Source organism: Ostrea edulis, chromosome 9 (genome assembly GCF_947568905.1).
Source record: "Ostrea edulis chromosome 9, xbOstEdul1.1, whole genome shotgun sequence".
NCBI lineage: Eukaryota > Metazoa > Mollusca > Bivalvia > Ostreida > Ostreidae > Ostrea > Ostrea edulis.
The window spans coordinates 26,898,949-26,918,031 of record NC_079172.1 but is presented as its reverse complement, the minus strand read 5'-3'; the positions used below and the strand labels follow the sequence as shown (position 1 = coordinate 26,918,031).

The 19,083-nt window shown below is 34.6% G+C and overlaps 1 protein-coding gene and 1 long non-coding RNA gene across 2 annotated transcripts; one reads left to right on the top strand and one right to left on the bottom strand.

Annotated features, from left to right (window-relative positions):
• Window positions 1-1,607: 1,607 nt before the first annotated feature.
• LOC130050308 (uncharacterized) lies at window positions 1,608-2,510 on the bottom strand. Its single transcript, XR_008798749.1, has 2 exons — window positions 2,250-2,510; window positions 1,608-1,904 (listed from the first exon to the last, which is right to left on the bottom strand). It is a non-coding gene; the product is annotated as an uncharacterized LOC130050308 (long non-coding RNA).
• A 1,689-nt stretch (window positions 2,511-4,199) lies between these two features.
• On the top strand, window positions 4,200-17,585 carry LOC125660303 (prominin-1-A-like). The gene is made up of 25 exons (XM_048892122.2): window positions 4,200-4,431; window positions 5,018-5,073; window positions 5,203-5,334; window positions 7,400-7,473; window positions 7,695-7,815; window positions 7,955-8,021; window positions 8,167-8,250; window positions 8,752-8,960; window positions 9,081-9,155; window positions 9,971-10,034; window positions 11,131-11,207; window positions 11,668-11,741; window positions 11,829-11,981; window positions 12,215-12,338; window positions 12,438-12,529; window positions 12,692-12,776; window positions 13,516-13,668; window positions 14,050-14,136; window positions 14,267-14,341; window positions 14,501-14,554; window positions 14,692-14,772; window positions 14,924-14,992; window positions 15,156-15,245; window positions 15,481-15,635; window positions 16,149-17,585. Exons 1-25 carry the CDS (start codon window positions 4,200-4,202, stop codon window positions 16,207-16,209), a joined length of 2,544 nt encoding a protein of 847 aa, XP_048748079.2. The 3' UTR covers window positions 16,210-17,585.
• Window positions 17,586-19,083: the final 1,498 nt, after the last annotated feature.

The window sequence follows — 19,083 nt, the reverse complement described above, 5'->3', positions numbered from 1 at the left end:
ATGGATCCGATTTTGGTACAACATTATTTACACATTTGATTAATAATGTGATAGTACATGTATTTGACTCGTGTAAAAATAGCATGAAACCTAAATTTCAGAAACTAACGCAAAGATGTATTTGAGACACCTAATCTTTTCATTTTCAGAAACAGGTACAAGCCCTGTATGTGTTTACATGTTACATGAATCAGCTAGTTGACGGGTTTGGTGAAAGAATGTTTTTACAACGAAAATGTTCTGTTCTCTCTTATTTGTGCTTCTTTCCTAAATCGATTTATCATTGATATGTCGAATGTTGAGTGTTTTTGACATAGCATTTTCGTTTTTAGAAATCTTTGTGTTCTTAACTCCGCAGGTGGTTTCTTGACCATGACAAGGGTGTTGTTAAACACGATTTTGGGAGCCGAATGTTATGTTTTAAAATACAAAGTGATAAAAATATTTTTTATCTCTGGTTTATGAAAAAGCTTTATTTCTATAAGAAGAACTACTAATTTCAACCGATAAAAAAATCGTGTTCACACCCTCTTTACAGTTATCTAGTTGAAAATGTTTATCTCGATTCAAAATTTCAAAATACTGCATTGGGGGTACTTTAAACCAACTTTTATTCATGACGACTTGATTTTACGATTTACTAATTGATGAACTGGTTCAGGACGACTAATTTTCGCAGACAATGTCTTAAAAATACAGTATATATGTACATGAAAAGACTGGGACGTGTTGTACATAAGAGCTTACGAATTATGATCATCTTTATATATTGCATTTTTGCACTTTATTGTGTGATCATTGACTCCAATACAAATTGGTGAAAAAGCTTCATTTTTTAGTTCATTCATATAAATTAATAACTGTGTAATTCAATTCAAGACTTGCGATTTTGTCGTAAATTGGTTTATGAAAAGGTTAAGATAACTAACAACAATCAGTCTCATAACTTTGATAAGGAATACAAAATAGGTAGTTGGGCAAACACGGACCCCTGGATATGCCAGGCGTGAGATAAGGTTTCTAGGAGGAGTAAACATCCCCTGTCGACCGATCACACCCACCATAAGCCCTATATAATGGCCTCAAAGGTCGTAGAGTCGACTCGTCCACGATTTCCAACGAGGGATGGTATATACAGCACCATCTTATGAACTTCATTGTTTACAAATTTTACAGGTTTCAGTTAAATCAAAAAACAAATGCGATCCTTTTGTATATATATATTAAGTTCATAATGATGCAGATGTTTGTAGTTATATTATTTGCTACTCTTTGATAAATTATACTGCAAGTTCTAAAACATATTTTAGTACATGTATGTATAACCCTTACTAATTCAGTAATTGATTCAAAGCATCATTGATACAATTCATTCAATTTTTAGGAATGACTCCTGTGCTACTGTGATAGAGGACAGAAAGATATCCAGCAAACGTGTACACATTGAAAGAATTATTGGACTTGCCAAAACTTTCAAAATACTGACAGAACCTATGAATAACTCTGAAACAAAGCTTTCCTGTAAAATTATTTATGTCTGTTTCATGTTGTGCAATTTTAAGAATTGCATAGTGCCGTCTTATGCATAATTCACCATTAAAAATTGATGTGATTAAAGAATAAACCTTTATTTAATTTTTAAAACATTTATTCCATGTACATTTACCATCGTATGTCTTGAAAAACGTTTTCTCTAACAGAGCAGACTTAAAATATCTTTCATAAAATTCATTAAAATTTCTCTTCATCTCGTCAATGAATTTGTCATTCCTTTTAATTTGAAAAGCTCTTATCACAATGAAGGTCCCTGTAGAGTTGTGGATCGGGTAACATCATAATAAATTAAGGTCCAGAAATATCGGTCCTTGCACGATGTTCATTTCTTCTATATGCTTCAATTAAGTCTGTAATCAAATAACACTTATCAGGTGATCATTATAATGTAAAACATAGTGGCAATCATCAAATAATTATAACACTGTACCGTTTTATTCAATATAAAAATGCGTTTCTATTTTGCTGCAGACATGAAGCAATATAGCAACGATGTTGGAATTGCCGAGGAAATTCAAGTTTAGTTTAGCTCGGTAAATCTGCAAACTTTTACAAGAATTCCTTTCTGATAACACCTAGTTTCATTATACGTTGTTATAATATATTTAGATACTATCTAAACACCATTGATAGTTATTTACTGCGTTAATCATATTTTACTTGGATGAACATAAAAACATTGAATGTTTATTTACCTTCTTACAAATTACCACTTTCTTCCCAATTTCTTTGCTCCAAACTTTTCTAACTCTTTCCTAAGTTCAAGTATTGTCATATGACCACAACTGGATGCCATCGTAAGTAAAAGGTAGTGTTTGTGTTTTCCGAAATCGCATTCGAGAATGGTTGCTGATAACCCATCTTCTCAACATTTATCTTTTTTTTTTTTCGGTTCAGGGCCGGATTTGCCTGTGGCGCTCTCTATCAATACAAGATAAGATAACCGACTCCGGTTCCTCATTGTAGTTCCATATATTTAAAAAAAAAATTTTTTTCCTTGCGCGATTTTTCTCATTTCCTCTTCTTCTTTTCTCTTAATTTTTGTACCCCTGATTAGGAAATTTTTGTGTAATTTGTAGAAATAACCAAGTGTTTATAAAGGAACTATTTGCTGTTGGTAGCTGAGGCTACTTCCTGAGGTACACTCCGGCTGTTTACACACATGTGAAAAACACGTGGATTTAAGGGTAGTCTTGTTTGCGGGTAATTTATTTTCGAAAATGCCGCGTAGGGTGTTGTTTTTCTGGTGTCGGCAGATGAGATAGGTAACATAGAACGTGTCTGACTGCGTTATTCGGCATCAATTTTGTAAACTGATTTTTAATGATTTTTTTCCTCTCTATAGTAATATATAGTGAAAATAATTACCGGTGTGATACCAAATAAAGATCTGTAATTAACCAAAGAGAGACAACTCAAATCATTTTTCGAAGCACGAATCAGTTCACCTGTTGTGTTCAACATACATTGTTGATCTGACCTTTATCCATGTGAAATAAAAAGTTTCAAAGTTTCGACAATGATTTATTTTTCCTTTGGGACCGGAGACCGGTAATCTGAATACGTGAAATTTACCGTTGTGTAGAAGTTTTATTTCCATTGATAAATCATGCAGATATATTAGCTTTATAATCAAAACATTCGTTCACCACAAAATATAGTCCTTTCCAAATCCTTTGTAAATTTGAATTGATATTTTGAATAAAATTAAGTAGAAAGGATTTAGCAGTAAATAAATTATATATTTGGGACGATACAATAAATATTGAATTAGTATGGTGTACTTTTAGCATATTGCGCGACTGCACTTTAAAAACGCTAAACAGTTCATTGCCTTTAATGATTTCTATTCTGGATATTTCATGAACGACTTTTTTTCATTTTCAGCATTACGGTAATCACATGCGCATTGGTTGATAATCTAACAAAGAAGATGGCACTAGTACATTTTGTTCTTATGTCCAAATGAAATTAAAAACGCAACTTTGCAACATTTTCAGGGTTTAATATTCGCAATCCATGACCAACATTTAGTGAAATATTAAGAATTCCAAGTTTACAGTGTGCCGGTGAACATAAATTCCCCAGTGCTATTGTGACCTTGTCTCATCGTTAGAATGTTCTTAACGAACGGAATACACCAAATGTGTATTCCATGAGCACGGCCACACAAAGGAATAAATCCCTCTTCAGGTAAATTAAACAGGTAAAGATAAATATTGCAATGACGGGTGCTTAAAGAGTTAATGGTAAAAGCAAGAAATGATGTGAAGAAGTGCTTAGGATCTTCAAGGGTTTGGCTTTGTACCGCGTCCATGTTTTCACAAGGAATTTGAAAAATAATAACACTTTATCAAAACATTGCTGAGGCGGCTTGAGGGAAATACTTTTCCATTCGATTTACGTAGAATCTATTTAAATTGAAAATTCTCTTTACAAGAATGAAGTGTGACTTAGTTTACTTTCGTATGTCATTATGGAGAGAATACATTTTTATCTTTAAATTTTTTGGAATGATTAAATGTACACCCCCTTTATTGAGCCTTGATGCATGTATATTTGTGACGTCATCATACCGAAACTCAAAAAGGAACCATACTAGTCTATCATGATCATGGTGACAAAGTGAGCGTAGACAATTTGTAATGGCCACGAGCCTGTTGGTTTTAGTGGTGGTATTGCCGCTGACGTTAGCGGGTACCATTACCGATAGTTATGGAAATGAAGCTTACGATAATGGCACGATCTCCTGGGGCTCCGTTCCGTCGGGAATTCCATACAAAACGACGAATAATTATGACGAGGGATCGTTGAAATATCTCTTCGCTTTCGTTCGTGGATTTATTAATACCATACAACCAAATGCATTTCCGTTTAGTAAGTAACTCTCTCTCTCTCTCTCTCTCTCTCTCTCTCTCTCTCTCTCTCTCGTCCATGTAGCAAAGTTATTTATGTTTGTATAAAAGAGAATAAGAACATTTTGATAAGTGAAATATTATGGTGAAGAAAACATCGAAATATAAAGTGTAACATTTCTAAAATGATGTTTTTCTAATTATAGCAAAAAGATATATTAATTTTATTAGCATGCAACCAAATCATCTGCAGAAAATGAATATGAACCCCTTCCTTTATTTCGATTAAATACCACGTGAAGATTCATCTTCCAACATTCATTAAAATTAGGAGTCTATTACACAAGGGCTATAATGATCCACAGTCCTCCAACATGTGACCTGGTTTAATTTTCATTATACAGTGTCCAACGATAAAGTACCCTTCGAATAAATATTTGATTTAAAGTTTCGTTTTTAAACCCCTCTAATAACAAGGATAAATAATGATGATTTATGAATTTGAAACGAAAATAGAAATAAATATATAACTTGATGAATATCATGTAAACACAAAGTTACATGTGTTGAATTTTTGTTTATCTTTTTTTTAAAAATTTATTTTCCAGCATTAATCAAACAGGTTCTAGATGGAAGTTTCGACATTTCTTCTCAGTATATGGAGGTAGGTTTCTTTCATATTTCCAGTATGAACATTCTAAACATGGGTAAGCGATGGTACCGCTTGATAAAAACATTGCACACGAATGAGATTATATACGAGATGTTGAACAATTACATTTAATGATTGCAGTTGGTTAACTACGCCATGGGCTTTGGGATCTGCTTCGTGATTGGCCTGCTATTCATGATTTTTCTGCCGCTGTGTGGCTGCTGTTTTTGTTGTTGTCGTTGCTGTGGAAACTGTGGAGGAAACAGCAAGCAGGTATATCGGTTATTTGTAAATATCAGGGCGGAGTATCGCTAATATATCAAACAAATATACACCATATACATATACAGAAACACCGGTTATTTGTAAATACTCAGTATTACCAATGTATCAAAATATACACCATATACACATATAGAAACACCGGGTTGTCACTAAAATTTAACACTAATAAATAGTTTAAAATGTACACCGATTATTTGTAAATACGAATGAAAAGTAATTAGTAAACATACATGTATACTGTGCAACGGTGTTATATATAGTTACCATATGTACTATATACAAGTCTGTAAACGAGATAATAATTTACATGTATGTACACTGTATATAAACGGTTATATTAGTTCCACCTATTTCTCTTGAACCACTAACAGTGTTATAATTGAGAAATAAATTTCATTATTTGCAATACATGTACACGAGGGTATGGAGTGTGACACTTCACGCCGGTATACCTCATAAAGCGCGTTAACTTACAGCTTTGAAGTTCATACCCACATGTATTTTCAAATCTGAAATTTACTTTTTTAAAAACATTTTATTCAAAACTCGAAATAAAAGACACCGTATTCTTCTACATCTGCTTCGTACTTAGATATTTTATCGAACAAAGACATGAATGGCAAATTGACAACTCATCTTTATGACAAACGGGATTATTTCAGCTTCTTCATCGTCAACTTACCATATTTGTGTAACAATATTCCGTTATCACCTGCATGTGGTGTTTACGTCTCAACTGATTGGATACGCAAGAGCTTGTTTTGTGTATGATCAGTTTTTAAATCGAGGCAGGCTATTGACAAACAAGTTGATGTCACAGTGATTTCAAGTCTCGTTTAAAGTCAGCATTTTGCAAATTCTATGGTCTTTATAACGATCTAGTTTACCAGTACAACCTATCATTGGGTCAAATACTGTCTGACGTGTTTCATGCCGATTGTTAGGCCGTTCTTGGCACACTTATTTTGACTACAGATAACACCGTTTACCTGATCAAGATATAGGGCTTACGGTGGTTGTGACTGGTTGACAGGGGATGCTTACTCCTCCTGGGCACCTTATCCACCTTTGGTATTCTGGCGTTCTTGTCTACCGAACTCTTAATTTTGTATTCCTTGTCGGAGTTATAAGATTGATCACTGTTCGTTATACTCACCTTTTCATTCTGCTTTTATTTCTATCAGAATTGATAGCCATCAAAATAGACATACATGTACTATATTTACCAGGATTCATACGCGCACTGTTCATTACTGCAGCACATTTGTAAGGGCATGACTACCATTAAAATCTGTAAGGATATCAAAGGCAAAACGTTGAAAATGTAAATATAAGGTTATAAAGGCATATACTATTGATAATATGTTGTACGGTGTGACCGTTGAGACGAGCGAAGCCCATTAACATCTTGCAACACAACTTATAGACATTTTATCCGCCTCTTCATTTAATGCGGGAAATATAACGCGGTGAATGAAAAGTGTTACATTGTGATGTCATATTAGCTGCAATGTTTTTTCTTCTCTTAACAAAAACAAAACGTTTGACGCTATGAGAAAGCTTGTCTGGAATTTAAAAACGTTCATGGTATTTACTTAACAATCTAATTATTTTAATTACGGGTTTGTTAATGAAGTATACCGCAGTGACGGCGACATTTTTCCAGAAGCATTATGGGTAATACTCATCTTTTTTCAGCTGAAGAAGAGCAAATCACGTGACTCACTCATATGTGTAATCATTGGAGCGAGCTCGTCGCGTCGCTTCGCGACACGAGCTTCGCTCGCTATAAACACGGGTGCACAGGTTATAGATAAAAAATACTATCGGTTAGTTTTTAATAAGTACATTATGTAATTCATTGCAGCCATGTATTTAACATTTCATTATTCTAATTCTCCTGTTCTTTACATGTATTTCCTTTCGTATGTTTATGAAAAGATTTATCGTTTTTACGTGCAGTATGTTTGGGTTGGTCGCTGGTACACTGTATACCATGCAAAATAATGATTATCCTTCCTAAAACTGCTAATTTCAAATTGACTTTGAATAGGTCTACGAGGAGAATGGCGACTGTAAGAGAATGGGACTTGCGCAGGCGTTGTTTCTGTTGTCTATTGTAATGGGGTAAGATCATGTGATTATGGTGATGAGTCAATAACTGATTGTTTAACGTAGGTTGTAAAAGTATTATTTACAGGATCATGTTATTGTCAGCAGATGAAAATATAGTCTTCATTCAATTACTGAAGTATAATTACTTAGGGTTATTTTTCTCTCGGCTTGAAATATCATCATAATCTGTATGTGGTAATGCACTGATTTATTGGGGATAATTATCATTGTAGTGCCTCGGCAGTTTGTGTGTATATGACGAACGGACGCTTTACAGTAGCACTTACTTACGCCGATACCAGCATAGCTGATAACCTTGATGACATCATGTCTTACGTCAACAACACCGGAATGGTATGAACACGACCATATGGTGATTCGGATCGATCAGATTATGCTTTTTTAACGACTCATACAATTACAAAGCGATAATTGGAAACAATAAGATTTGTTCATTGTTTATTCTAACTGATGATGACGTTTTACATTGCAGCAATTCAAATACGTAGCTGTCGACATGTATACGATTGTAGCCTCTGCGCTTCTTCGTGATATCTCGGGTTAGTTCGTCCTCTTCACGTGATTTGTCCAATTTATAGATTGATTGATGGAGTATCCAGTAGGTTTAATGCATGATGGAATATTTTCATGAATACATAATTATTCAGCTCGAGTCTTTGTTTAACGAACTTCTCTCTACTAAAGGCATAGGAAGTGTATTGACGAGCGCCATCTTTAGTGTTCTGGATATAGACCCCGTCATCAACGCTGTAATTTCATTGGATCAGTGTAAGTAACACGCTGCCTTTTTCAGTGGACAAACATACATTGCGGAATTAATGTTTTTGGTAAGGTACAACATGTATATGTACGTAGTACACCACCATACATATATGTACTAATTTAGTGCATATGAAAGGTGAAGATAACGAACAGTGATCAATCTCATAGCTCATATAAGCAATACAAAATAGATAGTTGGGCAAATACGGACCCCTGGACACACTGGAGGTGAGATCCAAGTGCACAAGAAGAGTAATCATCCCCTGTCGACCGGTCACACCCGCCGTGAGCCCTATATCCTGATCAGGTATAATGGTGTACTTTGTACATAAACAATGCATGTTGTAACTTATCAAGTTATTTATTTAGACGTTGCCAGCACTACATTAACATGATGCAATAACACTCACTTGTACTGGTTTCTGACGTTCTTCAACGTTGAATCCGCAAGTCACCCAAACTATGACTTTGTACTCGATTTTAGGGATTTCTCATTTTACGTTACAGCTTTGTTAAGCATAAAGACAGCCCTAGATCAGGTGATCATAGACCAGAATATCCTGACGACTGCAGCCAATAATCTGACCTCCAGCCTGAGTTCCCTGAAGAGTGACATCGATGCCACGAAGTCTTTATGTAGCGCTAGCTGTACCCCAAGCACAGCGTGTGATAGCTTTGACACATCGCCATTATCCATGACTATCGACTTCTCGTCCGTACGTTTCTGTTACGATTCACTGATGTATATGATCTAAGTATTTCAGAACCGTTGTACTAACATTTCAGTTGTGGCATATTGCATTTCATGGATCATTTTCCATTATTCAAATCTATAGCTACCAGACCTGACATCAACACAGACATCCATTGACAACGTTATGTCCCAGAATCTTACCGGCTTAGCTTTAACGGTGAGTATTGCCCTTATCAACCAAAATTCTAAATATATTTTATCAACCAGTGATTAAAAAAAAAGTAAGGTCAAGTACTTCTAGCTTTACGTTATTAGTTTACCATGAATCACATGCAGGGCCTTCGTGGCCGACTGGTTAGAGCATCACGCAGAAAATCACACGGCCTCTCACCTCTGGTCGGCGCGAGTTCGAATCCCGCTCGCGCCGGTAAGTGATAAAGTTTCCCAGTTTATTTTCGGAAGGTCGGAGGTCTCTTCCCAGGTACATTGTATCTGGGTTCTCTCTTCCACAAATATAAACTGGGCGCCACCAGATAACTGAAAAATTGTTGAGTGTGACGGAAAACAGCAAAACAATCAATTAATCAATGAATCAAATGCACTTAATTTGACTGAACAAAATATTGAAATGGACACAGACGTTGTTTCATTTTAGATTTAATCTTATTCTTCAAGATTATTGCAGATATATAATGTACATGTATACTTGTACAATGTGTACTAATTGATATGCAAATCGATAACATCCTAAACAACAACAAAATTTTATCTTAATTGTGACATCATAAATAAGACAGAGGATGCTTACTCCCCCTAGGTACCTTATACCACCTTTGGGATATCCAAGGTTAGCCCAACTCTTAATTTTGTATTCCTTATAGGAGTTATGAGATTGATTAGTGATCATTATCTTCTGCTTTTCATGCATTCCCAAAGAAAGACTGGATATGCATGCGTGGTTACTTACTATAGCTTTCTTTTTCAATCTGTTACTATAGATAGTCAGACATATATACTTGTTTTCTCTTCCAGGCTAAAGCAAGTTTAGATAATATGGAAAGTACGATAAATTCTTCAACATCCAGTATTCAGTCATGTAAGTAAATCAGTAAAAATTGTGTATAGCAATCCATCGCCAATATCTAATTACAGTCTACTATACTTATATTGAAACCGTTTATATTGAACTACCTGTCATAATGAAGTAAAAATAAATCCCCAATATTAATATGTATACCAGGCGCGGAACCAGAAATTTTTTCCAGGGGGGGGGGGGGGTCGAAACTTTTCACAAAATCGAACCCGTGATATAACTCATTTTCCTTATAAATCGTTTTATTGTAATTTTTTTTATCTTTGCAAATTCCGGGGGGGGGGTGTGGGGGGGGGGGTGGGTGGGTCCGGACCCCCCCCCCCCTTCTAGATCCGCGCATGTATATATATTATCATGTATATACAACATACATGTAGTTTAAACATCGGTTATATTAAGTGTTGGATATACATGTACATACAATAAACAATTCAGTTGTCCCACCCCTGAATTTATCTGGAGTAGACTGTACTCCTTACCTGTCCAGACCGCATTTACACATGTAAGTCATCGTGCCTGCAAGGGTCGCTTTCATGAAATAATTCTCGCACTATGCATGACTGAGACTTGTAAAATATGTTAAATATTGCACCTCAACACAATTCCAAAGCTTTCATTAAGCTCAGTCACTATTTTACATGTCAACCCCCTGCATTAAATCCTAAATGTGTGTTTGTGTTTATAAGATGATACATATTTCAATCCTAGATGTGTGTGTGTGTGTGTGTGTGTGTGTGTGTGTTTATAAGGTGATACATATTTAAATCCTAAATGTGTGTGTGTTTATAAGGTGATACATATCTAAATCTTAGATATGTGTGTGTTTATAAGATGATACATATGCATATCTAATACAATTATTGCAAATCGATAAATCCTTTAAGCAGTAACAAAATTTATACACAAATTATTATCTGGTCAAATGCAACATTATTGTCTACCAAACACTCCATTTTTTTTTTAAATCTTAAGAATTCCTGTCTTGTGAATATGGATATCTTGGAAAAGCAATATTGGGTGATATTCTCGTTTGTAACAAAACAAGTTAGCGTTAACAAATACTAACAAATGTAAATATTGAACAATAATTACTTTCCAGCCCTACAATCCACCATGGACTCGTTTAAGTCAACGTTGAATACAATGGTGGACAATCTCTTGAATCAAATATCCGGGGTAATTCAATTTTCATTTCTATTAAAGAAAATTTCATTTCAGTACTATATCAAACTTGCCGTACAATTTCACCAGAATTGTAAAGTTTTACTGACAAACATTTTTTGCCTTTGATATATTTACAAATTGTGATGATAGCCATTTTCTTATGAACGCGCTGCAGGTGTAAACGATGATCATATGAATTTTGAGAAATATAGTACGTCTATCTCAACGACTAGGAATTTTGACAGACATGACAGTAGAATGTAAATATAGGAAATTTTCAGCTTTGAAAATGAGGGTATGAACTGTGACGCTGTACGCTCAATACGCTGGCATACTTTTTACAAAGTTTTTTATTCTTAATTATCTCTGGAAATTGTGAATGCAAATATATTTTTTAATACAACAATAATTTCTGTTCTCGGAAATAAATGTTAAGTTGAATGGTAATCGGATCATTGTTTTTATGCAACAGGCCTTTGACACCGCCTCTCTCAAAGCAGACGCCAAAAGCTTTTTCGACACCACTATTACTTATGATGTTTACAGGTGAGTATTTCATTAATAACATCATTAAGCATTGATTACATGGTCCAGTATATACGATTATGCTATACTGTGGTATCTACATTTCAGACAATATTTTGGTTACGGTCTCATGGGACTGTTTTCTTTGATTCCCGTCTTCAATATCCTGGGAATATTATGTGGATGCTGCTGTGGAGGAAGTGACGTCAAACCTACAAATCGAAGTTGCTGTTCAAGTTGTGGTGGATGTTTAATGATGCTGTCAGTATTCTGAGAGAATATAAGGAAAATTTATCAATCATGCGTAATCTTGTTGTCTTAATAATATTTGTTGTACATTTTGCGATCAGTCTGCTCTCTGTAGCAACAGGCCTTACATCTAAATAATAGATATAAATTAACATGGTTAACTCTTTGTGTCCATCTCTCCTGACTTTTATGATAATCATATCAAGGAGTAGAAAAAAAAAACATGCTACTTTTAAATTTTGCAGGACTGTTGCGATTATGTTCATGATCGGTGCCATTCTGATGCTTTTAACTACATTGACTTTTATGATTGGAGTGAACTTTGAGAAGATCTGTCAAACGTTCTTGGATTTGACCATATTCAAAGATGTAAGAAAACGTTCTTGATAAATGCATCTTATGATTTATGCATTTCGTCTCAAACCTATAGCGCTCAATCTAATGTGTTTTCCTATTTATTTTCAACAGTTTATCGACTCGGGAGCGATAGCATCATTCTCTCTGGGCTCCATGTTACTAGGGGATCCAAATGCTAATATAAGCATTTACAATCTTCTACTGTAAGAAATAGCTAATATTTTGAAAAATGTGATGTAAATATTTTTTTTAATATATGGTATTAAATTTTATTTAATTTTTTAACTTTTTCCCCATTGTGTTGAATTATATCTTCCAGAGTATGTGTATATCTCATTGGTTTTTTTTAAAACTTGTTTCCTCAGAGGTTGCAGACAGAACAAAGCTCCATTTGAGCTACTTTCTCTAAACACACTGGTCCCCATTGACAACTACTTGAATTACAGTCAGGTAAGTGAATATCTCTAGATGTTAGACCTGGGTGCTACAGAGAGCAGACTGAGGTAAAAAATATATCTATCTACAGTAGTATGTTTCCATTCTCTAGGGAATATCATACCGGTCGACAGGGGATGCTTACTCCTCCTAGGCACCTGATCCTACCTCTGGTGTGTCCAGGGGTCCGTGTTTGCCCAACTATCTATTTTGTATTGCTTGTAGGAGTTATGAGATTGATCATTGTTCGTTATCTTCACCTTGCATACATGATTTAATTGAAATACTGAAATATACATGCACTTAAAATACTGAAACACAGTGTCCCACGGATTAACATTTTCAATGGTCTCAAAGTATCTGAATTTGAAATTTTCGACTGAAGTAATTTCATAATATGCTCACTTAGCCAGCTGTCACATTTTTAGCATGTACTTTATTATAACATTTAGTTTTTGGTCTTTTCTTCTTCAAATATTGATCCACTAATCAGTAGAATTAAAGACAGTTGATATTTTACTGGTATACATACAGATGTATATTAACAAGACAAGGGGCCTGGGAATATGTGAATATTTGCTTTTTAAGATGTATTTTTTTTTTGAAATTCGGCTTTAATCCAAGTCATAATCCATACTTTTATTGACAAAAGAAATTCGTACAGAAGGAAAATATTCCTTCTCATAAAATGTATATGGCGGGCTCTCAATGTACATGTATTTATAAGCATATTAAGTGGTATTTCCTGTTGTAGTACATTGGCGACATTGATACCCAGATAAACGGCATATCTACCAGCATCGATCTTAGTAGTTTTCAAGTTCTAACACCAAGTATGGAGAGCAGCTTGAACGACTTTAAGAATTCTGGAATTAGCAGTATCAACTTCACCTCCATCAATGAAACGGTGAGAAGTTTTCAATGTTATAATGTTCTTCATGTTTATCAGACTTCTATACTTACTGTGATATAGAATGACTCACGCTTATCTATTGTATCATTTGTAAAGAGAAGACTGCCGCCAATCTGATTAAAATCATCTCCTCGATCCGCTCCTCTGTTTTAATGTCGCTACAGGAGGTAATGAAAAAGAGGAGCGGATTTTAATCAGTTTGGGACTGCTACGGTCTATTCACATAGAAGACATTATAGTTTATAGGGATAAGAAAATTGCTGAAGTCGAACAGCTTTCTTTTGAATTATACAAGAAAGATCAAACTTAAAATTACAAGATATCCCCATGTTACAGTTTGTTAGAACATGTAAAATAATGTTTGTGCTTTTGTAGTTGAACCAAAGCTTAGGTTCTATTGATTTCAACGCAATGATATCGGCAATGCAGACTATCAAAAGCCTCTGCACTGGAGCCGCCCAAGTGAGTAATAAAAGCAGGAAGTGTTTGTATTGTTAAATCGGTTTGCTAAATGTTAAAGTACTGATCGAATGTGTTTCTTTTAAGATGTATCGTTTATACATTGTGTACTTGCTTTCTATTTTACTATCAGGCAGGTTGGACTCAGCATATAGCGGACATGGAGACAATTCGGGATTCAACATTTCCAGCGGTTGAAACGGCAAAGGTACTAAACGAGAAAATGTCACGTGACTAAAGTAAAATTGAAAATAACTGAAATTGTATTTTTTTTCTAATTAGAATTTCAATAACCAAAGATTACTCGGCATCGAAGTAGAGATATGATACCCCCGAAGTCAATTTAAAAATCAATTTTTGATTTCAGACAAATTTACAAGCGTCCATAGGAACCCTCGAAGCTGCATTAAGTGGAGTGACGGTAGTAGAGACAAATGCTTTTAAAAATAAAACTCATGAGAAATACGTGTATTTGATATGAAACATTATTATACGATATTGTCTGTGCTGTTTGAAAATATACCTTAGCCTTCTTGTGAATATAAAAATTAATTTCAGACCAAAATAGACGATGTTTTGACAACAGCTAAAAACGCCGATGACCAACTTCAAAATAACGTAACAAGCGTCTTATCAACGGTATGTGTATATAAATTCAACAACCGAAATTACGTTGATACATTTTTATTGCTAAAAATGTAATATTTAACATTGTTCGTTTGGAGTGATTCATGGATGTGCAGATGTTTGTAGATACCGCAAGATAATCGGGTTTTTCATTTCATCTCAGGTGGCCCTGACATATAAAAATCAAATTTTGGGATATATTGACTCGTACATTGCAAGAACTAGATATTTGGTAAGACCTTTGATTGAGACAAACTTATTCATAAAAGGAAATATTATATAATAATTCTATCACTTAATTTTTACCTAATATTTATCATGAAAGACATTTGTTTGTAGGTGACAAACATATAAGGAATGAAACACCTCTCTCATTGTCTTTTTTGTTTCCTAAGATTTACAATGAGCTGGCCGCTTGTATACCACTATGGAATCTATATGATTCGTTTACAACGACGTTTTGCAAATACACCATGGATGCATTAGTAAGTTCTCCGTATTGTGGTCTTCAAGTGTCGTCAAATGACGTCTTAAGTGTAAACAAGATAGAAACATTGGTATTCATCTGTTGAACGGATTTACGAATTTACTTTCTATTTATGAAATCCAATGTTGAATGTTTGATATACCAAAATTATCAATCTGATCCGATAAGCTTTTAAAATAAAACAAACATTGCAGATTTGTATCATTGCTCATTGTAGTGTTTGTAACTTTCAGAACGGTTTTTGGTTTGGGACCGGTTGGGCTTTACTATTTTTTGTCCCTGTTATCGTTGTCGCAGTCAAACTTTCCAGACATTATCGTAAAATGGATGAGTGTGAAGGATATGGCGACGATGAGGACGATGAAGATGACTACGATGATTACGGACGGTTAGTGATGTCACCTGTTAAATACCAATAACACACTGTCTGTTCCTAAATAATAACGTCTCGCTTCGCTTGATGGAGCGTACTGATTCTGGGCGAGGTTTCATGTAGATTTCAATGAAACCGATTTTACTTCTGTTCTCGGTGACCAATCACATCGAAAGAATGCCATAACATGGTCATCCAAACTCACTTATATTGAACTCATGCGACCAATCAGTGAGTGAAATCTGCATGTTCGATCATCCGAAGAGGCACGCGGCTTTTGGAACATACTACTTTAAGATATACACCTGTATGTCATATATTTGCATACCACCTATGCTGATATTTGACATATCTTAGTGTGGACGAGAATTAAAGGGCTATAGGATTATTGGGTATAACATATTCATGGTAATATTTGTGTCAGCCAAAGCAAAGTGAATCGGGTGAGCATTGTGGACCTTCTAGAAAAAGTGTTTTCTCTCTGTCAAAGTCGTGTAATTTAAAACCAGTTTTAACGATCTTTTTCAGCATGGTGAAACCAAATCCTGATCCACCACGTTATCAATACCACCAGTCGATTGATTTTTAAAGATGATAGTAATGAATGTATAAACGGCAGCGCGCAATGCACAAACTGAAGAGGAATGGAGAAGGGAAAACAATAACAAAAAGGGGGAAATTATCAAGTTTTTTACAGTGTTTTCCAGTTTTTATTTATTTATTCATTCTTTATTTTTTATTTATTTATTTTAATTTTAATAGTGTTTTAACATTGTAAAATAAAAGTAGAAATGTGTGTAAAACTAATGAAACTGATAAAGTCCAAGGGGTTATTCAATCAGGGTATAACATTACACACAGTGCTGTCAACACTGTCATATTCACGTATTTTATATTTTGTTTACTTGTGCAACTTTTAAAAATTGCATCGTGTTATGCATGTAAACAACAATGTGATTTGAAATATATTCCTATAAAAGAATATAATAAAACAAAAAACCAACCAAAAAACACAAACAAACAAAAAACAAACAAGTATTTACGTTGATGATAGTTTCGCAAAGAGAAAATTGAAATGAAAAACCGCGATTCTTGATTTCGGAATATTCTACTTTTGACTTGTATTCATAAGTACAAAACCAATTTTTTGTTCCCTGATTAATGTCAAGAACCGAAATTCATTTAATCATTGTTTTCAACCCTCCAAACAAATCACATGGTAGTGATGATTAATACCAAAAATGGCATACACTATAATTCATTTATCATTATATGTGTAAGGATTATTCGTTGTGTATTCTATGGTTTTTCTTTTAATTATCAATTGTAAATTTTAGTATGTTGTACAGCGCTTTAGAGTATTTTTAGATAAGGCGCTATATAAGTGTATTTTTTTTATTATTATTATATTATTTATCATATTTTGTGTTGTCATGATGCAATTATCATATGATGTGTTGTTAAAATGCATTTATCATATTTACTAATATTGTTTGTAATTTCCCAAGACAAACGGCAAAATTTATCTATAATTCTTATAACATCAGACAAAAATACTTAAGGAAAGCCACATAATTAAATCATCTATGATAGTAATATACATCCAAATGACTGCACATGCGCAGACATCGTTGAATATGTTAAATTGCTTAAAGAGACATACAGGACCGTTTGGCTGGGTGTAAAATTATATCAACATGTACATGTATCTTACTGAAATACAAAAGTTGTATTACACGTCACCATAACAAAAGACATACGTACATATAAGGTGTTGTTCAGGACATGCATTAGATATCACTTTAGCTGGTGGTGATAGTATAGTTTTTTTTTTGGTTTAATAAGAAGAGTAAACTAGTATTGAGAGTGAATACGACTATCTTCTTAACATCATATCGTAACGAGAGTGAAACCAGCGATAAACTGAGAGGTTGTGCATTATTAAATGAAAGGCATAGGCATATCATTACGGAAATTCAAAGAGTACAACATGAAATATAGTTGTCTGACAGTCCATGCCGACAGATAGATAAAGTATGAATATGATTTGTGTTACGTGAGCATTATTTGAACAGCTTTAAATCCACTCCACTGTTGTCTGTATTCATCTCTACTGTAATGGGGAATGATCAGCATCGTGTTGATCAGTTATTTATATCTTGTTGATGTTGTTGGTTATTTGTTATTTTGGTCTTATTCATTAAATAGATATTTAGACAAACTTTTGTATTCTTTCAAACGTGAGGGTTTCTAATCGAAGCAGGGCCGTAAATTACATGGAAGCGGAGGAGGCAGCTGCCTCTTTGAGCCAAAAAAAATTTAAAATTTAAAGTTCATTAGAATTTATGTTGTTTCCAATAACTAAGAACATGATACCTCCCTTAAAAAGCATTCCAAATCTTTCTTTTAGAATGAGTTAGTCAAGTAACATCTTAGAAGGCCCTAGAATCAAGGATTTTGCACGAAACGTGTTCAGTGTGCACAAAATGTGCTCAGCGTCTGGGGGCCTGGGCGGCCCCCAGACCCCCGCCTAATTTCCTGCCTCCTCCAAATTGAAGGTTAATTTAAGGCCCTGAATCGAAGAGAGAAATCTGTATTTGAAATGCATAACAATTTCGTCAATGTCGTAGAGGAGATTAGACAGTTAGTTGGCAGGTTTGGTGTGGGTATTTGAATTTTTAAAAATCGCATTCCTCCTTCCTAAAGCCATCGTTTCAGTGTCAAAACTTGACACTGAATCAGCACACTTTGCAATTACTTGTATCAGAAGCGTTATCCTTAAAAACTATGCTGAGGAAATAACAAAACGGAATGTGAAAGATGAGGATAACGACCAATGATCAATCTCATAACTCCTATATGGAATACAAAATAAAGACTAAGAGTTCGCCAGACACGGACCCTTAGACATACCAGAGATGGGAGCAAGTTCGTAGGAGGAATATTCAATAGCTATCCCCTGTTGAAGGGTTACACCGCCGTGAGCCTATGTCTTGATCAGATAAACGGAGCAATTCGTAGTCAAAATCAATGTGCCAAGAACGGGCTCACAATTGATCATTTTAATCGTTTCAGAACATTCGGACCAACCTACAGTTATATAATTCTACTAGAATAGGAACGCAGCCTTTCCAGAAACATGAATCACTGCGCAAATGTATTTAGTTCATGTGGAAGTAATAATGTAGATTGGACAAGGCTGCCCACATGATTTGATCACACACACACACACACACACACACACATACACATATATGTATACATGTATATATAGATCGTCGAAATCAAGTTTACTAATCTGCCTAGATGGTCAAGTAATTGGACTATCGCGGTATTCACACTGCTAGGAGATCAATCTCATTTTAACCGGATAAGGGCGGAAATGGATATCCATATATCAGTGAATTTCTCCGTGATTTGTATTAATTTTCTTCACTGAAGACAGGGTGATAACTCCATGGAA

Excerpts from the sequence above, each read along its gene's own strand:
- LOC125660303 (XM_048892122.2), top strand. The coding sequence starts at position 4,200 with ATGGCCACGAGCCTGTTGGTTTTAGTGGTGGTATTGCCGCTGACGTTA. Across the intron at positions 14,342-14,500 it reads CAGCGGTTGAAACGGCAAAG|ACAAATTTACAAGCGTCCAT; the intron begins GTACTAAACGAG and ends TTTTGATTTCAG. Across the intron at positions 15,636-16,148 it reads GACTACGATGATTACGGACG|CATGGTGAAACCAAATCCTG; the intron begins GTTAGTGATGTC and ends GATCTTTTTCAG.